Source organism: Panthera onca, chromosome B2, assembly GCF_046562875.1.
Source record: "Panthera onca isolate mPanOnc1 chromosome B2, mPanOnc1 haplotype 2, whole genome shotgun sequence".
Taxonomy (NCBI): Eukaryota; Metazoa; Chordata; class Mammalia; order Carnivora; family Felidae; genus Panthera; species Panthera onca.
The window spans coordinates 96,657,233-96,681,139 of NC_138343.1; the positions used below are offsets into that span (position 1 = coordinate 96,657,233).

The following is a 23,907-nucleotide window of genomic DNA, read 5'->3' on the forward strand; positions in this document are numbered from 1 at the left end:
CCCAGACTGCACACCTACCACCTCACCTAACCACTCTGCCCTCCCCCCATCTCCTCTCCACCCCATGGACACCTCCACAGGACATGGGATCATCCTCAGTGACAACACTTACATAGTGTCCTAGCGCACATAGACTCATTTTACTGCAAACCTGAACTAAATTTCCCTAGGTGAGCAGAACTCTGCCAGCCCACACTTTATCACTCAGAGTGTGGTCCCCAGCCAGCAGCAGCCCCAATACCCGGCACCTGTTAGATATGCGGACTCCCAGGCCCCACGCCAGTCCTGCTGAGGCCAGAATCTGCATTTTAACAAGATGCCAGGTGGTTCGGGAGCACATTCAAGTTTGGAAAACACTGGCTTGAGTTTATTTATAATTGAGACCTTTTCTTTTCAACATTCGAAGGTACAGTAAATTTCCCTGTGATCATCACATGACTTCTGACAGAACCGCAAATGTTATCAAATCCATGTTTCTGCCTCAATTCTTGCAAAGCACCAGTGAGCTGGTCTTCCTAAAATGCACACCACATTTGGCTGTCGATTAATAGAATTGAAGGGAAATGACTGATGTTCCTGATTTCCAGCCAAGAACTCTACCTTCTGGCCTGGATTCAGGCAGCTGAGGAGGTCTGAAGTCTGGTTTGCCCCAGACACAGAAGAAAGATCACAGAAGAAAGTTTATATTCCAAAGGCCTGAGGAAGAGATTTGAAAGATGCCCTCTCTCTGTTCTAACGTGAACCCCTCTGCCTTGGGATCCACCTCGGCGGGGGGGCGGGGGACCCTCACTGGGACTCCTGGGGCACCTTGACCTCATGCTGCCCAGAGCTAGCCTCTGCCACCTCCAGCTGTGACATCTTACTCCTACTTCTCTGGGTTGCCAGAGGTACCCCTAATGGCCTAATAAGTGGGCATCTGCACTTGTCACCAATAACGGGGAGATCACTACCACTCAAGCAGTCCCTTCTACTTCTATGACTTTTCAAAGTTCCCTACGAATATCAACCCCACCTGACTCCTAAAGGAGCTATCTTGTGAGAGTTCTACCTGGCTCTTCAGCTGCCAAGTTGTCTACCTGGGAGAGTATTCCTTAAATCCACACTTCCCAGACTTTAATGTGTCTTCAAGTCACCTGGGATCTGTTGTTAAAGAGTGTGGGAGGGCCTCTGAGCTCTTGCCTTTCTCAGGTGATGAGGATGCTTCTGACCAGAGTTTGAGAGGCAAGACCTTAGGTTTAATTAAATCTATCACCAGAACCACAGAGAACAAACCCACATGACCTGCTGCTGTATACTGGAACAGAAAATCATGTCTTCCTCCAAATCATCCTTTTTTTTGGGGGGGGGGGCACAAACTTTGTTTCTTTGATAGTTTCTTACGTGTCACAGCTTTGAATTCTCTTATTGTCTCATCAAGTGTCTTCTGGAAATGCTCTGAGTGTGGACAAGTGTGTGGCACCAAGCCTGATAGACCATCGCTTTAATTGAACAACATTGGGGTGGAGAACAACCTGGTTCAAATGAGCTCAAGATTGCAATATTGTTTTGGAATGATGTTGGTCCCCCAGATGGATATGGAACCTAAAGTCAACAAAGACTTCCGTCCTTTCCTTCTCACACGTGCCCCTCTTGCCACAAAAGTGGGAAAGTGAGTATAAGCCAGTTCCTCATCTGAAGCAATAATAACTTGATATGTTACCCTTTTAGGGAAATTTGAAAGGGCAGTCCTAAAGAGGCAATGTCTTAATCTAAAGGCAAACTCTCTAATGGTGTCATTTTAGGTTCCACGGCAGACTGGTGGAAAAGACATGTGGCAAGGGGGCTGCTTAGAGTATACTATGACGTGGCTGCTTCTTCCACTTTCCTTGAGACTCCCAGACACATGAAGCACACTGCACTTGGTTTTGCAACACCTAGGGCATGAGAAACAACTTCCACAAGGTTGGTTGATTTGGGAGCCATTCATTTTTCAAATCAGCATGCTCTAGGGAAAGGCTCATGAAGACAATTCAAGTTATTACTTCCAAAGCCAGGCCAGCTAGGAAGAAAAGGAGCTTTCAGGGAGAAATAACTGTAGCTACACTGCTCCAGGGAAAAGACTAAACCGTCCTCCAGTATGGTGAGCTTGGAAGGGGAGAGAATATGGTAGAAACCAAGGCAAGAGTTTCCTCAATAATTACTTAAGGAAGGCTAGAAGGGGGCTCCTCGGACAGGATGTTAAAATGAAACCATTTTAGTTTCAGTCTGGGCTGAGGCTGTAAGACAACAGATACCCCAAAGTAGTGTGAAGTGTACAGATCTTGAAAAAAAAAATAAAAGGTGGAAAGCCAGCTTTGTACCTACAGATGACCACCTACATCACGTCTGCAAAAGAAATATAGAGGTTGAGAAACAGGTTGACTAGAAGATGAATTATGGAGACAACTGTCCAGTGTGCTCCCAAGGGCTTCAATGTGGCCATGTGAATAGCTTGATATCTGTCCCTGGAGTTGAGAGACACAATGGACTATTGTTTGATTCCCATGGGAAATCCAAAAGTCTGGCTACGTTGATCAGAGGACAAAGCAGAGGTGCCTGCAGGGTTCAGCCTGCCCAGTTTGTCTGGGGAAAGGATCATGTGTAGTGTTTGTCAGGACCATATGTGGGCCATCAGAATAGAGATCTAAAGTCAGATCATCTTAGGACTGCAGGACTGTGTGGTGGCACAACAGGGCCTCTGCAGAAAGAAGCTAGAGATGTGTTTCCTATAGATTTGGGGGTGTGGAAGGAATTATAAGTGACCAGCCAGAGAAGAGTTGTATTTATTTGTTCATGTCATGGAAAGTGCAAGTGAGAGATGGTAGGATCACCAACATGCCCATGTAAGAGCGCACAGGATGAAGAATCAGCTTCAAACACCTGCAAATTAGGGTGTATGATGCCAACTCACTACAGGATTAGTCAAGTAAAAACTCTCCTACCCCTTACCTCACTTCTGTCCCCTACTCTGGTCATGAAGGATTCAAAATCATTATTACCTAAATATAGGAGGGGGCAAAAACACAAGGTTAAGTGTGAGGTGGAGAGAAGCCAACTGGCCTGAAGCAGATCTGAACTGGGAATGGGAAATAGTTATATCTTTGAGTGAAATTTAAATTTTGTTTTTACTCTGACCTAGATATACTAATTGTTGACTAGAGAATGCTTTGCTACCTGAAAGGAGCAAGAAAAGTCATAAGATTTGTCCAAAATTTCATCCATGGACGGGAAAGAAGTGGTCCCACAGGATACATTTAAAGGAGAATGGGAGACACGAATTATGTGGCTTTATAATTATATCCTATGGGTCATTGATTGTTCAATGTAACAGTGATTCAAGGGGTTTGCAAAGTGAAATCAGACCATTCTGCTATTCTCTTTGCAAGGTTCACTAGAAGATACATTAGCTTTAGGATATGTTCCTGAGTCAGCTAAGGCTGACAGGAGAGGCCAGATTCACACTGTAAGAACTAGAAGGAGCATTGTGCACGAGTAATACTTCCTTTAGGAAATGGAGGCCCAGAAAGAAGAAAACATTTTCCCAAGCTTGCCCACATAGAGACATCACAAACAAACAAAGCAAAACCAAAAAACAACAAGTGTATATAGTACCTGCTAACATAGACTATATTTAATTAGATACCTTTATTTGTAAAGGCCAAATTTCTTACTGATCCCAGATCTTAGAGACATTAATGTAAAATTGTAAACAAGGTTCTTGACAGTATCTGAAAAAAAATATATGCTAAGAATCTAAGTTTATCCTTCCCTGCTGTCCTCTTAGGCTTACCATATAGCCACTCTTATTATAAGCATCTTTTTTTTTTAAGCATCTAAGCCTACCTGTGAACACATACCTGCAAATGTATTCACTTTTCATTACAAATACTGGTCACTCAATACCTCAATACTTCAAAAACTTCCTGAACCTTGTGTATTTGCCTTATCACAAGACAAGGTCTCCCATGGTTGTTGGAGCATAAGAAGGTTCAGCAAATGTTTATAGAATGACATAATGACTAGATTCCAGTTTCACTGACTATGTGTTCTTTATATATCAACAATACCGCTTTCTGAGAAAGAAAAAAGGCAACATTTCTGCTAATCCTTGGGAACCTAGAATCCAGAACCTAGAGTCATGTTTAACTTTCTGCAAATCCATAACTCAGGGCTGGTAAGCAGAGAAGGAAAACCTTCTATGGGTATCTTGAGCAGACAATGTTGTGACAGCTTTGGCAGTGTGGCCCCTGTGTGCCCTTGGTGACCTTCCCACTAGCTTTCCTATGCTGAGCTACTCTGCAACAAAAGGCACGCAGCCCCTGGCTCACTTTCCATCCTGTGACGAGAGAGAGACTCTGACTCTTAGTGAAAAACATATTTGATTCGTGGCCTGGTCAAATCCCTGCAGTAATAGACACTCTGTTTATTGACATGGGTGGGTATCTGAGGCCCCCAAGCAAGACCAACGTAATCTGTTTCCTTATCCCTAGTTTCTTCAGGATTTATTAGTTCCTTACTGTGATAGTCTTTCAACTACTCAACAATGATGCATAAGTGCCCAAGAGTCTTAATTAGAAGAGAGTGAAGAAAATCACTCATTATATGTGATGTGGTCTCATCCAGATTCTAATAACATAAGCCTAAACGCTATAGCATCAGCTCTCAGTAGCTAGAGTGATCTCTTCCCACTGCAACCTGGGTGAGGACTGTCGAGGTACCTTCCGTCTTGGCCATTCCTGACTGCTCCCTGGGATGGACGGTTGGCAGAGAGGCCGCCTGTGGGCCTCCAGCAAGAAAGCTCCCAGGAGCTCGTGGGAGGGCAGGGACACCTGGGACCACCTGCAGGCACAGGAAACACAGAAGGACAAAGCCTACCTGACTCCATTCTGCCTTCCTTCTTCTCCTGGGTTTCCTCAGAGCCACTGGAGCCCCTGGGGAAGGGCTGGTGGCTGAAGAGGTCATCACACAGAAGGCTTCGGCACAGCTTGGCGAGGAAACGGAGGACGTACCCGATGCTATTCACCACAGGCAGGCTCCGCAGGTGCTGTTTCCCATCGAAGGATGCCGACACTGAAATGCCACAGAGACAGCAACTCAGAGCGGGGCATGAGAAAGCCACAAGTCCCTGGAAGGAGGTTTTTGTTTTTTCAGTTGTGTTCTGTTTTTAACTAAGCTTTATTCAGATTTCACCTGCGTTTTCACTTCATGTCCTGCGTCTGTTCCAGGACCTCATCCAGGAGACCATGCTGGGTTTAGTTGTCACGTCTCCTTAGTCTCCTCTGGTTTGTGACTTGTTCTCAGACTTACCTTGTTTTGCATAACCTTGACAGTCTTGAAGAGTACCAGTCAGATATTTTGTAAAATGTCCCTCAATTTGGGTTTGTCTGATTTTTTTTTTCATGATGTGACTGGGGTTAAGGTTTTTGGAGAAGAAGTGAAGTGTCCCTCTCCTGTTATCAGATCAAGGGTACATGATGTTCCCACGACATCACTGGGATGTCAGCCTTTATCACTTGGCCAGATAGCATTTGCTGCATTTCTCTACTGTATTTTCCATATTCCATTCCTTGGAAACAAGTCACAAGTTCCTGCCCACACTCAAGGGTGGTAGAAGGATTAAGCTCTACCTCTCAAAGAGGGGAGAGTCTCTGTATTATTTGGAATTCTTCTGAAAGAAAGAACCATCCGTTGTCCTCCATTTATTCCTTCATTCCTTCATTTATTCAATCATTTACTAATATCAGTATAGACTTAATGTATTTATTTTGTACTGTGGGTTATCCAATATTATGTTATTTATTTTGTTGCTTAAATTTTGTCTTTGGGACTTTTAGTGTCCTGTGTCCCTATGACATGCCCTCATTTTTTTTTTTTTTTTAGCAACTCTTTGGTTACTGATACTTTAATATGCCTCAGTTTCATCTTGCATTTTCCCTGCCCCTGCCCTAATTTCAGCCATTTCTCCAACATCCTTGGTTCCTTGTTATTGAAGAGTGATATTTAGAAACTAAGATTTGGGCACTGGATATGCTCGTTAATAGATAGGTCTAGATCTAGATAGATAGATAGATCCAAATAAACCTGAGTTCATGCTGAGGTCTTTAGCTCTAATCCAGCATCACAGAGTTTAGGGTTCTTTCTACCTTTCTCGGGGAGGACTCTTTAAAAAGAAGAATAATCTCTCCATAATGATTCTAGACCACATTCAATTTCTACAGGGTTACCAGAATTTAGAAGAAACATGTTTCTTCCAGCATACCCCTGTCTGTAATCGTCCTCACAGCCCTCTCTTGCCCCATGAAGCTTGCATACCAACTCCAGTGTGAGGAACACAGAAGGAGACCCTAGGAGGACATACTGCCCCCACCCATGTCTCCGCCATTCATTGTTAACACCAAGAGGTTTTTTACATTTTATCTCCCAAAGACTGGCACATAACGGGGGCTGGGCAGGGACAAAACCAGAGGTAGTTTTGATTTCAGAACTAACACGAAACAAAACATTTTAATTAGAAGCCAAAAGAATCCATTTTTTGTGTGTATAAGCTCTTTATAGTTTGACAAGAACATTTGTATCCATCATTCTATCCTATGAGGACAGTAGACAAGAGGTTATTATCCCAAGTTACAGATAAGGAGACTGAGAAGAGGGTGAAGAGCAGTTTTTCTAACTCATGTGGCCTCTAGGTGGCCCTTGACTGTCATGTTAATACTCCAAGTGACTCTGCTTGGGAGAGCTGGCAAAGCACTACCAACAGGCCCACGAAGGGGTTCACCCCGGCAACTCAGACACTCTGGAAATTCCCCCTTAGTGTGAGTGTCACTGTTTGCCTCCAATATTTCAGAAGAGTAAGTGTGATGGAAACTGAACCCATAGCAGGAGAGTCTGAGTCATCAGGCCTAATCCAAAAATCAAGGTGCATACATTCCCAGAGGTGCCTGGAAGGACCACCTCATCGAAGCAGCCATGGCATTTATGAGACCATGAGGCCTACCCCTCTGGGATAGCATGGCTCGGGCAGGGCATGCAATACTGCTCCCTTAGCCCTTGAGCTGGCCCAAGGCCCGCCCATGGCAGTCTGGTTCCTTCAGCCCAATGTGCCAGCATCAATGTCACCATTTTCTGTGTTGTGCCATGGGAATGTTTAGAAAGCAGTGCCCTAAGGGTGAGGTGGAAAGTGGGAGAGTCTATTTATCCTTGGGCCCCTCTCACAGCTTGCTGAGCTTCCATATTTGCCCTCAGTAACATGAAGGACCCCCTTGCTGCTCTGGCACCTCAAGGAGGCAGCATGAAGAGTCCCTGGTGCTACTGCATTCTCCAAGACACCAAGACTGAGTGCTCAGCTCTGGACTTCCTGGGAATCCCTCAGCCAAGGGAAAGTTGGCAGGGCTCTTCCCGGGCTTGTGTTGTGCCAGGCACTGCAGAACCTGCTCCCCAGTGCCAAGGCCCCTGAGGCCACAGAAGGGCTGAGCAGGAGAGCAGGGAAAATGGGCTAAGTTCTCCCAGCTTAGGGGGAGGGGCCATGAAAAACTCAGTGGGATGGAATTCGCTGAAGAGGGTGGGCACACAGTACAGGAAGAATTTTCTCTTAGCACTGTGTCTGTGTCTTGAGTCCTGGTATTCAGCAAGGAAAAGGACAAGGCTCTAAACCTCAGAGGGAGCCCAGGTTTGAGAACCTGGCTCTCAGAAAAATACCACAATGGCCAGTGGGATCTCAGAAGGCTGACAATAAGACTCTCCTCCTACCCTCTCTTGATGCAGTACTTCTTCCTCTTGTCTCTGCTTGCCTCTGCCAAAGTTTCTTAAAAGTCACTCTGGGTCAGCCACATGCACTGGACTTTGCCAAGTTCTATTTTAGTCAGTTACCAGCAAGTCAGACCCCCCTTCCTGCCCAGAGGGAGCTCCAGAAGGTGGGCAGAACCAATCACAGCTGGGGAAACTGGTTAGACAACCTCCTCACCTCCAAGCCCTGGGGATCTCAAGTTAAATAAAATGTCCCTGCTTGGGTTCTTCCTGACACAGCGATATTAGATGCCCCTCTCCCCTGACCTACTCTTGGCTAGCAGGGTCATCTGCACCACCCCGTTGCTGGAGAGTCTTTACCTATTCCCTGGTGATACAGAGGACATGGCCTTGATGCTGGGCCAAAGAAGACACCATGCTGTACCCTTGGAGTCAAGACATTTGCAAAGGGGTGGTGCTCTGAGGCTTAAGGGCAGGTGGTAATAACGATTGTTTAGAGACTTGGGTAAGGCAGAAAGAGCCTCTACAGCCAAACATATGAAGAGGGCAGCACTCCCAACTCTGCCTCTCACCTTAGGTGACAACTGCCACTCCCTCTGGAAGCTGTTGGGGCAGGGATGAACCTGGAGGATGGTGGTAACAATGGGAAAAGGGATTGACCCTGAAGGGCTTTTACAAAAAACAACTCACCCCATAAGAGGGGCTTGAGACCATGAGCTTCCCCACTGCCCTGCATGGTGATATGTACCATGAAGAAGGAATGAGGCAGAGCAAGGAAGAATAGATAGTGACATGGGCTGATATTTTAGACCAAGTGTTCAGAAAAGGTCTCCTGGATAAGGCAGTATTTGAGTAGAACCCTGAAGGAAGTCCAGGAGCAAGTCAAGCATGGACAGCTGGGGTAAGAACATTCCAGAAAGAACAGCAGGTGCAAAGACCCTGAGGCAGGAGCATGGTTGGAGGATAACAGGGGGAACAGCAAGGAGGCCAGCAAGGCTGCAGCAGAGTGAGGACGCAAGAGAAGTGACCGGGAGATCAAAGAGGTAGCCAGGACCAGGTCACATAGGGCCTCTGGGTCGTCATAAGGACATGGGCTTTTTCTTGGAGTGACATGAAAGCCATTGAGGGTGCAAAGCAGAGGAGGGGCACGCTATGGCTTCGATTTTTAAAGAACAAGAGTAGCTGCTGTAAGTGGTGAACCATGGCTGGCTTCTGGATATATTTTGAAGTTAGAGCAATAGGATTTACCGATGAGCTGGAAGCGGGGGGTGGGTGAGAGAAAAGTTAAAGGTGAGGATTCTTACTGAAGTCTGGAAGCATCTTCTCCTCAAGCCCAGAGAGAGGCCGTCAGCACACAAGCTAACCTAAGGCCCCTGGAGCCCAGTGGATGGAAGATAGACCCTGGCCACAGCCACTGTCCCCCAAGCCTGAAAATGACCTCTTCCATCTTCAGAGAGACACCCACATCCCTTCTCATACAACGTGCCCCCGGGCCTTACCTGATACCATCTCACCACCATAGCCTTGTTTGACCAGGGAGAAGACAAGCTTCTGCTGGTGGGCACAGTCAATGCACGCTTGCACGGCCTGCTGCAAGACTGCCGACGGCCTCTCGGGCCCGAAGTGCTCAGGGAGCTGCTGCACCTTCCTCCTCTCCAGGTATGGCCCTGCGTTGGCTTGCTTGTTGATGTAGAGGCAGACTGTGGAAACAGAGCCATGAAGCCCTCAGCATCAGGGGGATCAGGCCAGGCGGCTGCTCCTGTGTGCATGGAGGATGCCTCAGCCATGCCACCTTGGCCCTCACCTTGGGAAAAGCTGAGAAGAACAAAAGTGGGACTGATTCTTCCCAATGTAAGAAGGAAAAGGGGGAAAAGAGCTAATCACTCCCAACTGCCAGAGGCTTGCTCTCAAGAGAACCTCTTGGTTGGGAACAGATAGACAGGTTGGTCCCCTGTGATGTACTCGAATCTGAATTGCAGACAATAATGGAGACCCATGTGGACCATGTGTATAAATGTGTTTCCATACTGAAAATGCACACACCAAAATCTTCCCTTTTCCTCCAAAGGAGCTGTTAAGCTTACATGTAATGTTTGCCAATTTTGTTGTTGTTGTTAACCTTCAGTGAATCAGAAAATTAAGACACGGCTGCTTATCCAAAGACTATATATTCAGTGAAGTTTTAAAGAGAGTGCTATTTATAATCTCAGAGATTTTAAATACTCAGCTGCCCATTTAGGGAAGCCCAACCAATGGTCCCCACACTTTTAAAGTAATATACCCCATCAGTAAACAAATTTGGAGCACATGCCCCAAAAAGTGGTTTTTTTTATAAGTTATATACATTCTTGACTATTTTAATATATTGCATGCATTTTAAAACATAACCAAGAAATAGAAAATTTTTAAGTAAATATTAATAGTAGGTGTCATAGTTTCTTCCCCATGTTAACAACTCCTTGGCTGTCTCCGCCCTCATCCCAGGATATGAGGAACTTACTTTGGGGGCTATTAGTGCAAAGCAGTGTTGAAAAGGGACATTAAGGGGACAACAATAGGATTTGGAAAGGATGAAACAGTAACAACAAAGGTGAAGAAAGTTTTTATTAAGCATCTACTCTATTCCAAGCACTTTGGGCACTTTATCTTGTTTGATTCTCAAGATGGGCCTGAGAGTGGGGTATGATTACTTCTTTACTAATGAAGGAACCAAAGCTTAAAGGGTTGGATCGCTGTTCTAAATTCCAAAGTGTAATCAGTGGTACAACAGGGACTCAAGACTTTCTGATGTCAAGGCCTGTGCTCTTTCTGCTCCGCCAGGCTGCCTTCCCTTGAACTCATCCCAGATGATTAAGGATATCTAATCAATAAGGGAACTTCATGCCAGGCACTGTGCTAGATGGGCCCTATGGAGAAAATGGTGAACTAGACTCACACAGTCCCTGGCTTCCCAGAGCTTTGGGCCCAGCTGGGGAGGCAGAGCTACTCAGAGCTCCACAGGAAGCCGTGTGGGACCACGGCTTCAAGAGAGACACTAGGGAAGTGCTAGGAGGGCCCATCCTGGGGACCCTGGCAGGAGTCAGCGAAGGTTTTCTGGAGCAAGATATGCCTGAACTGAGATACAAGGGAGGAGTAGGGTGACCAGCAGGAAGGTCATTCCAGATAGAAGGAAGGCAATATGCTGAAATCTTATGGGGTAGGGGTGGGGGGGGGAGCACTTCTAGGGACTGAAAGGAGAGCAATGAACCACAGGGTTCCATCAGCCAAATTAAGTTTGATTTTTACCTAAAAGCAATGGGAGGGAATTGAATGGATTTAAGTGGGACAGGAGTAGGGATGGCTTGTGATGAGGACAGTTTATGTGTGTGTGAGAGAGAGACGCCATCCTGCTGCTGGTACTTTCATGATGGAACTCTTTGTTGATGGACACCCCATGAGAAAGACTGGACTGAGCTCTACGCTGACTGGATTGGAGCCACCAGGTGGGGTTAAGAGAGGTTAGGGTCCTTAGGGGATCTGGAAGTACAAACACAGAGATGGAAACTCTTCAAGGTGGGCAGGGTCACTCTCGGTGGAAAGTAAACCTGGCTCTGAAAATGAAACACCAGGCCACCACACCACTCTTTCTAGTCCCACCCCAAGGCAACCAGCTGAACCTGAGATGCATTGAAAACCAAGTTTCAAGTAATCCTACCTGTGAGACACTTAAACTAATATTCTCAGAGAAATCTGGTTGTCCTGCCTGCCAGCTAACACACTAAATCCTTCATCAGAGCTATCCCAGTGGCAGCTCTCCAGTTCACAAAGTAACTGCTAGATGGCTGGCTGACCATCACAGCCTTAGAGGTCATTCGGCTGACATACCTGTGAGAGCCTGTGGGGCGGCCAAGCTGGGTATGGTGGCTGCATCCTGAGGGATGGAGCTGAGGTCGGGCTCCGGTGTGCTCCGTGGAGGCGAGAGGGCTAAAGGAGTCATAAGAACCCGAGACTTGAGCTGCAAGACAGAGCCCACTTAGTCAAGGAAAATCTGGAAATGCTCCCTACACTTGCCCCAAATTTTTCGTGGATGTCAATTAACCACTGCTACTCTATCATGTTTCCATGCCTTTTTATTGTGCAGCTAAGGAAGTTCAGATTCAAGTTCATGTTCAAGATTCATGTTTGGGGTCACACTCAGAGGTCAGCTCTGCACCCCACCCTTATACTGGAGTCACCCAGGAAATGATTGTGTCAGGTAGTGAGTGTGGGAACACAAGAGGTAGAAACCGTTGAAGCGTGTAAGCTCTCTGAGTGCAGGGTGCAGGGTAGAGAATTCCCAGCCTGCAGATACCTAGAATTCTGTGGTCAGGGCTTTCCCAACAGCCACCCCAAGACTGACCCTGAATCCCTCCTCAGTCTCTGCTAAGCTTTCTGCTCTCAAAGATCACTGGATCCTGCTGGAAAAGAGAGCAGAAGACATTCCTCCAAGGGGCTTACATACTGCTCAGTGTTTATTTCCTGCAGTGGAGACTGTCAAGGGCGGCCCGAGTGTGGATATGACTGTATTGTCGGGTAGTGAGAAGCCGCTGCCTTGAAGGTCTCATTTGAAATCACAAGTGAGGAATTGAAATTTACTGTTATGAAATAAGATGGAGATGACTGGTTGGTTGATTATGTCAATGCCAACAAGTCACTCTCTGTACCAAGATTTGACAGAAAATCTTCTAATCCTCACTCTCCACCAAAAAAATAATGAATATTTCAGTCACTTCACCTCTTCACCACTGACCTGTGTCTGTTCTCTACTATAGACCAATTAAATCAATCTCTGGGGTGAGACCAAGGCATCAGGAGTTGTAACATGTACTCAGATGATTCCAATACATAGTTAAGTTTGGGGGCCACTGCTCCACTGCCTTTCAACTTTAAGGTTCAGTCCCCTGGAGGGTCCTATTAAAATGTGGATGGATTCTGATTCAGGAAGTCTGGGGTAGGGCCTAAGGTTCTGCATTTCCCAGGCAGTTCTGATGCTGCTGGTCTGCGGACCACACTTTGAGTAGCAAGGGTGTATATTTTGTTGTAAATATATATGCCGACCCCACCCATATCCTAACTTGCTTCCTGGACTTTTAGGATAGAATAATAATGACAGTCTTGAAAAAACAGTATTCCTACTGCTAATTATGCACTCATTCTACATTTATTCATGTATTCACTCAACAAATATGTATTGAGTGTCTATTGCAAGCCAGACACTCTTCTAGTTACTAGGGATACAACAGGGAACAAATCAGACAAACATCTTTGCCCTCATGGAACTGACATTCTGTTGGGGGTAAATAGACAACAAATGGAATAAAGTACATGATATAGTATATTAGAAGGTGATAATAGCTGGAGGTAAAAATAAAGAGAAAAAGGGAATAGAGTGTAATTGAGTTATACTTTAGATTAAAATCTTATTTATTTTTTTAAATGTTTATTTTTGAGAGAGAGAGAGTGCGCACAGGTAGGGGAGGGGCAGAGAGAGGGACAGAAAGAATACCAGGCAGGCTTTGTGCTGTGCTGACAGCGTGGGATCTTATCCCACAACAATGGGATCGTGACCTGGGCTGAAATCGAGAGTTGGATGCCCAACCAACTGAGGAAATCAGACACCCCTAGACTGAAGTTTTAAAATAGGGTGGTTAAGGCACTTCTTGGGTGACATTGCCCAAAGATTCCAGGGAGATGAGGGAGCAAGTCATACCAGTGTCCATGGGAAGAATATTCCAGTGAGTGAGAATATCAAGTGCAAAGGTCCCGAAACAAAAGCATGCCTGGAGGGTTTGTGCAACATAGGGAAGCAATAGTGAGACTGGAAAGGTGAAACCACAGGGCTTTGCAGGACACTGTAAGTTCTTTGACTTACTCTGAGCTCCTTTTTATTTTATTATTTTATTTTATTTTATTTTATTTCATTTTATTATTGTGCTTTATTGTATTTTATTGTATTTCATTTTATTGTATTTTATTGTATTTTTTGAGACACAGAGAGAAAGCATGTATGCACGTGAGCTGGGGAGGGGCAGAGGCAGAGAGAGAATCCCAAGCAGGCTCTGTGCTCAGTGCATAGCCCAACATGGGCTCAGTCTCACAACTGCAAGATCATGACCTGAGCCAAAATCGAGAATCGGACACTTAATAGGCTGAGCCATCCAGGTGCCGCTACCCTGAGCTCTTTAAAGCAGAGAAACTACAGGATCTAAACTAACATTTTAACAATTTGACTACTGTTTTGAGGAGAGATAAAAGGGACAAAAGCGGGAGGCCACTAATCCAGAGTAGATGAGAGATGACGGTAGATTGGATTACGTTAATAGCAGTGGAGGAGATGAGTAGACAGACTCTGCATAGATTTTCAAGGTAGAACCAGCAGGACTTACTGACATACTGACTGTGGTGTGTGTGAGAGAGAAAGGAGTCAAAGATGACTCCAAGGTTTGGGCTAGGAAGGCTGTAGATAGAATAACAGGTTTGGGGGATGGGGGGACAGACTAGGGAAGACCAGAGGCTGGTTTTGGACGTGTCAAGTTTATGATGCATACATGCCAGTAGAGATGTTAAGTAGGCAGGTGCATGTACTAGAGTATGGAATTCTGGGGGAAAGTCTAAAGGGAGATTTAATTTGAGAATCATCAATATAGAGTTGACATTTAAGGCCATGATAATGAGTGAGATCATCAGAGAATAACATGGAAGGAGTATATAGATGGAGAAGAGAAAAATCTAAGCACTGAGCCTTGCAAAACTGCAATATGAAAAGTCTTGGAAAGATGAGGAGGAACCAGCAAGACAAACCAGGAAAGGGGTGCCTGGGTGGTTCAGTTGGTTAAGCAGCCAACTTCAACTCAGGTCACGATAACCTCATGGTCTGTGAGTTCAAGCCCTGCATCAGGCTCTGTGCTGATAGCTCAGAGCCTGGAGCCTGCTTCAGATTCTGTGTCTCCCTCTCTCTCTGCCCCTCCTCTGCTCATGTTCTCTTTCTCTCTGTCTCTCAAAAAATGAACATAAACGTTAAAAATTTTTTAATTTTTTAAATGTTTTACTTATTTTGAGAGAGAGAAAGAGAGGATGAGTGGGTGAGGGGCAGAGAGAGAGGGAGACACAGAATCTAAAGAAGCCTCCAGGCTCTGAGCTGTCAGCACAGAGCCCGACACGGGGTTTGAACTCACGAACCACGAGATCATGACTTGAGCTGAAGTCAGATGCTTAACTAGCTGAGCTACCCAGGCACCCCCCCAAAAAATTAAAAAACAAACAAACAAACAAACAAACAGGAAAGACATCCAGTGGGGCGGAAAGACAATTGGGAGAGTATGGCCTTGTGGGAGCCAAATGTAAAAAGTGTTTCACAAAGGAGAGGGTGATCAGTCATGTCAAAAGCTCTGATCCGACAAGGAAGACTAGAAGTGGCCCTTAGATGTGCAACTTCTCAGCAAGAGAGGTGGTTGTACAGTGGGTGGGATGAGAACCTGATTAGAATTAGCTCAAGAAATAATGGGAGGAGAAGCACTGGGATCAGGAGGTAAAGTCAACTCTTTCAAGGAGGCCTGTCTGAAAGGGGAGCCGAAAATTAGCAGTAGCAAGAAAGAAAAGTCAGATCAAATGGTTCACATCCATTAGGATAGCTACTATCAAAAACAAATAAAAATAAAAGATAAAAAGTAGTGGCAAGGATGTGTAGAAATCAGAACACTTGGTGGTAATGTAAAATGGAGCAGTATAGTAGTTCCTCAAGAAATTTAAAATAGAATTACCCAGCAATTCAATTTCTGGGTCTATATCCAAAAGAATTGAAAACCAGGAGGTATTTGATACTCATGCTCATAGCAGCGCTATTCACAACAGTCCACGAGGAAGCAACTATAAATGTCCATTGACAGATGAATGGGTAAACAACAGGTCGTACATCCACACAAGGGGATATTATTCAGCCTTGAAAGGGAAGAAAATTTTGGCACATGCTACAATATGCATGAGACTTGAGGAAATTTGCTAAGTGAAATAAGTCGGTCACAAAAGACAAATATTGCATGTTTCCACTTATATAAGATGCCTAGAATAGTCCAATGCATTGAAACAGAAAGTAGAATAGTGCTTTCGAGGGGCTGGAGGGAGGAGGGAATGGGGAGTTGTTGTTTAACAGGTACAGTGTTTTGGTTTTGCAAGGTGAAGTTCTGGAAATTGAATGCACAACAATGTGAATACACTGAACACTAGAACTGTACATTTAGAAATGGTTGTGATGAGGGGGGCCTGGGTGGCTCAGTCGGTTGAGTGTCCGACTTCGGCTCAGGTCATGATCTCACGATTCGTGGGTTTGAGCCCCACATCGGGCTCTGAGCTGTCAGAGTCTGGAGCCTGTTGGGGATTCTGTCTCCCCCTCTCTCTGCCCCTCCCCCGCTGGCACTCTGTCTCTGTCTCTCTCTCTCTCTCTCAAAAATAAAAAAAACATTAAAAATTTAAAAAAAAGAAATGGTTATGAGGGTAAATTTTATGCTGTGTGTCTTTTACCACAATTAAAACGTTTTTAAAAATCTTTTAAGGTTTTTGGTATTTGAGATGGGAGAAACATGTATTAAGACTGATGGAAATAATCCAGTCGAGAGGGAAGAAAGGATGATACGAGGGCGTGCGTGCAGAGCTACTAGCTTCAGGACTCTGAGTAGGTGAGAGGGGATGAGATTTAGTGAATGGAGGCGGGTGCGTGGGAGGGGGATGGCAAGGCCTGAGAGAGAAACACGGACCTTTCATCTATTTTATTGCAAGGCAGAATATAATGGCCTCGATCTGGGGTGGGTGGATGTGGAGGTGGGAGCTTACAAAAGGTCTCTTCTGATGGCTACTAGTTTCTCAGTGAGGCTGGAAGCTTGAGTGTGAGGACAGAGGAGAGCGTGTTAATGAACTAGGAGGGTAGGAGAAGTGGGGGCACAGGGTGTGGCTGCTGAGCAACGTGGAAGGCACAGTGGGATGTGTGGACATGAATTTAAGTTCATTAAAATGAACTTAAAAGGAGACCAGTCAAAAGTGAGCACACTGGCTACACGGGGCTGTATGGGTGCAGCATCTGGGGCTCTTGCGAGAGACACTGTGTTCATCAGAAGCTACAATTAACAACAGAGACTTCACCTTATTCTGCATTTAGCATTTGAAAAATTAAAGGGCCCATCACATAGCAATAAACTGCTAAATACTATAAAAACAATCTGAAAGAAACCTTAGTGGTGGGAGGGAGCAGACCAGAAACCTGCCGTGACTGACTTCAGCATGGTTCCCTCACCTACTAAGTGGGACAGGGTTACAGTTACGCTGCCTGTTCTCCCAGATTATGCACGAAGTGTCCCTTTGACAGTCTTTCGAGGAATGATATACTGCCCTGCATGCCTTGTGATGGAGAGGCTGGTGGTGGCAGTGCCCAAGGACTGTGGATAGCAGACTCTGGAAGGGCCTGGTTACATCCTCCTTTACAGGCTGAAAGCCCTCCAACCAACATACAGATAATGATGTTGGTGGGGAAAAGGCAAGATTTGGCAGGTTGTCGTTTTTTCGCCTGTGGTCTTTAAGTAAATCACACAAAGATCCTCATGATCCTTCCCTAGAAAGATGATGATAGTGTCGATGGTGTCGATGGTGACGATTGTGAGGACGGTGAGGACAGGGAGGACGGAGAGGATGGGGAGGATGGTGATGGTGGTGAAGAAAGTGATGGCAGCTAAGACTTGGGTTGCCAGACACTGTTTACTGTTCATGTAAGCACCATGACTTGCTGTGTTAATATTTATTACAAAAGGATCTGTTCATTGAACCCACCTCCAATGAAGTAATACAATTATAGCTGGTTGTTACCTCTGTCTGTCATTTCTGCCCAGATAAAGCAATTCAAGAAATTAGAAAAAGTCAGGTGGTTGCAGGGCCAACTTTCTGAATTCATCCAACATCTAAAACAACAGTGGGACTTTTGAATAAAGAAGAAAAACTCATGCAACTGTGGGTGGTAAACGACTTTTAAAAAATTCTTCTTGATAAAAGAATAAATCATCAGTAGGGATACCTTTGAGTTAGCATTCTGAAATTTCTATCTCATTGTCTAACATAAAGGGGGAAAAAAAACATTCCTAAATGGGAGTCACATATGATTTTAGAGGGCTCCTAAGATAGAAATGAGCTCAGTGACTAGGAATGTCCTTTGGTGTGATGTGGGGCCTATTCTGCCAGTGCCTCTCCCATGTGGAATGGGGAGCTACCTGTTGCCCAATGTATCCAAGCTTTCCTCTGGAAGGGAATTTGTCTTTGCCATTGCTAGTTGTTGCTGTTGTTGTTTTGTTGTGTTTTGCTATGTTTGGGTTTTTTTTAATGTTTATTTATTTATTTAGAGACAGAGACAGTGAGAAAGCATGAGCAGGGGAGGGGCAGAGAGAGGGAGGGAGAGAATCCCAAAGAAGCTCTACACTGTCAGCGCAGAGCCCGACCTGGGGCTCAATCTCACCAACTGTGAGATCATCGCCTGAACTGAAATCAAGAGTCAGAGGCTTAACTGACTGAGCCACCCAGGCACCACTGCTGTGTTTTGTTTTTTAGGTGGACAAAACAAAACACCATGGTCCTATTTTGGTTTCTAATACCATTCTTCAATAAAAGGAACAAAGGCTCCTTGGAGAAATGGCTGATTCTAGGACAAGGGCAAGAAATACACAAGATGAGCCTGTGGCATCTTGTCCCAGAAAATAAAGTAACACACACACACACACACAAACACACAATGATGAGGGCAGGTCATAGGAACATGTGAGTCAATCAAAAGAGCTTGTAATGTCCAAATCTAGAACAATATGAGCAATAAATAAAGAATGGGTAATGGATTATAATTCAAAGTATACAGTAAATATCCATGACTCCATACTGACATAAATGAATAATTGACTAGAGAGACACATGGAGGAGACAAACCTCCTATGCATTAATATTCCAAACGGTTTGTGGAGTGTAACTTCTCACTCCTTAAGTGTGGGCTGCACATAGTGACTTCCTTCCAAAGAGGACAGTATGGAAATGAGGAAAAGTAATTTTACAGTGGAGAAACCTGTCAAACACCACCTCAGGCAGGTGATCAAGTCACCATCCACAGTGATAAGCCATGTTGATAGTATGCACCCTCCACATGGCACGATGGGAATAGCACCTTACCTCTGGAATCTTCTTCCCAGAGACCCATGACTCCAGTCTAATCATTAGGAAAACATCAGACAAACCCGTTACAGAACACTTTACAAAACACTTGACCAATACTCCTAAAAACTGCCAATGTCATCAAAAACAAGGAAAGTCTGAGAAACTTTTACAGCCCAGAGGAACCTAAGGAGACATGACAACAAGATGTTAATGTGACATCCTGGATAGGTCCTGGGACAGAAGAGAGGAAAACTAATGAATCTGAATAAAATATGGACCTTATTTAATAATGATGTATTATTATTGGTTTACTACTTGTGACAAGTGTATCACAGTAATATAAAATGTTAACAACAGAAGAAACTAGGTGTGGGGTACATGAGAATCTCTGTTTTATCATTGCAACTCTCCTGTAAATCTAAAGGTATTCCAAAAATATGGTTTATTTGTAAAGTATTAAAAGCAGGATCTGGCAGAATAAACTGGGTAAAATGGAGAGGAAGAAGGGAGGAGAAGCCTCTTTCTTGGATGCATAAGACTGGAGGAAGATTAGGTGCCCAGGATGCTGTGGTCTGACATATTGGAGCTAATCCTTGACCTTCAAAGCCAACAACCCTGTACGGAGGCTGGCAAAGTTGGCACCTTTACCTGAAATTCAAAACCTCAATCAAACGGGTGTGGTGACTCCTCACCCAGGTCATGGTTTCCAGTGGCTGCCAGAGGGGCTGTGCTTTGCTGGGGTAGAGTATCGTGGTGGGTGAAGCAGAAGAGTAAGGAGTTGGCCCCTGCCAGCTGGCGATTCCACCAAAGAGGGCTGGGGAATATGGAATATGGGGGCAGCTCATCTTTCTTTTCCATTTACAGATCCAAAATAAGGGCCTGGAGAGCTTCTTGCTCCAGCTGTCTTTCAGGGAAGACCTTCTCTAAGACATTTACTAGAGAATCACTGGAAAGAGTTGGGGGAGGGGAGGGTTTGTTTGCAAACTGAGATGTGTGGCCAGGGGACACTAACGGAGGAAGGGTCGTTTGATGTAAAAATTGCAGTATTTTTCTAGAACTATGCAAACGTGGCAGAAACAAAAGTACCAAATAAACAACGTTTCATAGATTGACAGCAAGAAGTTGGTAATCTGAGGACAGAGAGTGTGGTTAGGGGACTGCCTGCACATCAGCAGAGATGAACCAACAAAGCAAAATTTAAAAACAAGTTCAGGGTGGCCGTGGGCACCTACATTGGAATCTGTGCTCGAAGTCCAGCTCAGCCACACACCAACCCTGTCTTAAGTCTTGTCAGTTAGGATTTTGGAGCCTGTCCTTCCTCACTTGTGTGAGGATATCAATACCTCCTCACAGGGACGTGACAAGATTTAGACGTAAACATTTAGCATAGGGCTAATGCAAAGTAGAACTTCATAAAGGTTTGTTATTATCATTGCTGATGGTATGGAGAGAGGGCATGACAAGAAGGAGAGCGCCCACATTTCCTCACCCACATAGTGGACACTGAGAACTGGCATGATTTCGGTCATCAACTACACATTGCTGATGCCCTGCAGGAGAACAGCCAGAGCACAGGGCTCAGAGTTAGGTCTGGGATTCGAATCTTGGGTCTGCCACCAGTTCACATGGGACTCTGAGCAACTCATTCAGTGCTTCCCGGCTTCATCTTCCAAAGCCATTAGATTGGGTCGATTGTTGGTTTCTAAGTTCTCTTCTAATCCATAATGCGTATATACCCTGCATTAGACTACTTCTGAAAACATCATAGAATTTGAGACAAAAACCAGTGTCAGTGCCATGTTTTGAATGTTGAATAGAAGAAATGTGGCATCCTAAATTTCTTTGTAATTCTATTTCTGAAAATATAGAAAACTGGGTTATTTGGAGCGCCTGGGTGGCTCAGTCGGATGGGCATCGGATGCTGGCTCGGATCATGATCTCACGGTTGGTGGGTTTGAGCCCCACGTCGGGCTCTGTGCTGACAGCTCGGAGCCTGGAGCCTGCTTCAGATTCTGTGTCTCCCCCTTTCTCTTCTCCTCCCCTGTTCGTACTCTCTCTCCCTCAAAAATAAATAAACATTTAAAAAATATGTTTAAAAAAAATAAAACTAGGTTATTTGGATCAACTGAAAACAACCACAAGTAATGGATAAAATATAAGGTTAATGAAAGTACAGAGGGGCTGATAATATATAAAGAATTATCAGGCCAATATATAAGTGAAATCTAGGCCTCAGGAATTGCTATGGAGCTCAGGGCTCACCCAAAGGGCTACAACCTCAGGATAAAGATGAGCCAGATGTAAATTTGCCCCACCTTACCCCCACCCCCACCTGACAATGAGGGGAGTGTGCAGAATCTCTGAAAAGATACTACCACAAGCCGAATAGTAATTCAATAGAAAACAGAGTGTTAACTTTCAATGAGTAGAAAAAAATTTAAATACCTAAAAAAAAAATCCAAAAGAAGGCAGGAAAGATGAGTAAAAGGAGCACAGAATGAATGAGATAAATAGAACACACAAAATAAAATATACATTTAAACCCAAACTTATCAGTAATTTCTTTAAACATAAATGGACTAAATCCCTAGTTAAAAGGCAAAGATTATTATACTGGATGTTAGGGGTTGAAACGTGTCTCCCAAAATGATGTTGAAGCCCTAACTCCCAGGACCTGTGAATGTGACCTTATTTGGAAATGGGGTCTTTGCTGATGATCAGTTAAAATGAAGTCATTAAGGTAGGCCCTAATCCAATATGATTGTATCCTTATAAAAGGGGAAATTTGGACAGAAACAGTCAAGTACAGAGGGAAGACAATGTGAAGATGCAGGAAGAAGGCCTTCTATGAGCCAAGGTGTAGACTGGTCTTGGATTTCTACCCTCCAGAACTGTGAGACACTAAATTTCTATTGTTTAAGCCACACAGTTTGTTGTACTTTGTTACAGTGGCCCTAGGAAACCAATATACCATATTAAAAAAAAAAAAAATCATGTCCCCCCTCCCTTCCTTCCCCTCTACAGCCCTACTTGAGAATAACTTTGTTCATGTCCCTGCCGTAGCTTTTCTTGGGGGCACATTCCTCCTTTAGACTCACCCTCTTTCTCCACATAAAACTCCCCCAGGGTTCTGATGAGATGCTGTGGGAGTAGAGTTAGGGAAAACTCAATACCTCACTGTGCTTAACCTCAGACTTTAGTCTAAAAACTTGCTTGTTAGAAATGCAAATCAGTTCCAACAACAAGAAGGTTGTAGCCAATGACCTAATCTCATTCCTAGGAGTCAGCCTGTTTCTGGGTCTACCCATACATTCTTCTCCCTGCACTTGAAGGAGAGATTGAACACCTAAGGGATGGAGCGGCCAGTATCCCTTGGCCTGGAGGCCTGCTTTGGCAACATGCCCTTCAGTTAAATCTGAGATCCTAGCTAAGCTATCTTTGAGCTTCTCTAAGAAAATAAAAGTACCCCAATACAATAAACTGCCTACATCACAGTGAAGAAAGAAAGGGATGCTTGAAGGTGGGAGGGAAATGGGCTGGCTCTCTTGGGCCTTTCAGAAGTACAAACATGGTGGAGATAGGGTGAGGATGCTGGAGCTTTCTCCCACCATCTCTGTGCTGGGTTCAGATTCTTCTCTGGACCCAGGCAGCCACTGAAACTGGTGAAGAGCAGAGGTGAGAGGCCTGGGTGGCTGCTGCTTTGCCGAGGGCAGGGAAGAATGGCTTAATTTCCTCCCGACCGAGGGAAGCTGAGAGAGGAGATGATGAACCTGGTACTCCATGGGTACCAGGAGAGAGAAAAGCGAGAGGGAAAAGAAAATTTCCCTTTCTTTTTCAAAGAAAAGGGAAAACAAACAAACAAACACTTGATAAAGGGAAATTCAGAAGAATGCATCTATCTGTGAGAATTATTTAATGGGATGCTGTCTCTACGCCCTCTGACCCCAACAATCTTTGATAGAGACCACACATTTCAAGGAATGCTTGGTGTGGTTGGGTTTCTTACAGAAACTGGTGAGGAGGCCAAGTTCTCTTCATCAGCAGGAGTGGGGTCGGCACTGCAGATGAGAGAGGAAACATGGCACGTCCAGTGACAGGCATCATGTGCATAGAGGAGCTCAGAGCAGTGGGAGGCTGGAGCCGGCTTGTACACAAAGGATGACTTATATTTTCAGGAATATTGCAAGTTGTTAAACACGGTGATTATTAAACATTAAAGTATATATGCTTCCAGAGAATTAATTTAAAATACATTCAAAACAAGGTAATAGATACTCAAAACTCATCACTGTCTAATGTGATGTCTATTTTCTTATCAATACCGACACCATGTCCTTAGATGTCATCTTGGCGCCTTGAACCTGGGCATGTTGGGAACATCTCCACCTTGGAAATTGGCGAATGCTATGGGTTAGGGCTGACTTTACTACTTTGTTGACTTACAGACTTAAGAGAGTGATGGAGAAAACGGTAAAAACACAAACTAAACTTAAAAGTGTGCCTTCTCATGAAAAGATGTTCAACGTCGCTCCTTATCAGGGAAATACAAATCAAAACCACAGTCAGATACCACCTCACGCCAGTCAGAGTGGCCAAAATGAAGAAATCAGGAGACTATAGATGCTGGAGAGGATGTGGAGAAACAGGAACCCTCTTGCACTGTTGGTGGGAATGCAAATTGGTGCAGCCGCTCTGGAAAGCAGTGTGGAGGTTCCTCAGAAAATTAAAAATAGACCTACCCTATGACCCAGCAATAGCACTGCTAGGAATTTATCCAAGGGATACAGGAGTACTGATGCACAGGGGCACTTGTACCCCAATGTTTATAGCAGCACTCTCAACAATAGCCAAATTATGGAAAGAGCCTAAATGTCCAACAACTGATGAATGGATAAAGAAATTGTGGTTTATATACACAATGGAATACTACGTGGCAATGAGAAAAAATGAAATATG

The 23,907-nt window shown here is 44.7% G+C and overlaps 1 protein-coding gene across 5 annotated transcripts in view; it reads right to left on the minus strand.

Moving 5' to 3' along the window:
- SCML4 (Scm polycomb group protein like 4) overlaps positions 1–23,907 on the minus strand; it is a 124,556-nt gene that overhangs the window by 37,057 nt on the left and 63,592 nt on the right. For all 5 annotated transcript variants that reach the window (XM_078447183.2, XM_078447185.2, XM_078447184.2 and 2 more), the window contains 3 exons: positions 11,626–11,755; positions 9,261–9,461; positions 4,894–5,088 (listed from right to left, as the gene is read on the minus strand). In XM_078447183.2, the coding sequence (XP_078303309.1) occupies positions 4,894–5,088; positions 9,261–9,461; positions 11,626–11,755 (526 nt within the window). The remainder of the gene's footprint in view (positions 1–4,893; positions 5,089–9,260; positions 9,462–11,625; positions 11,756–23,907) is intronic.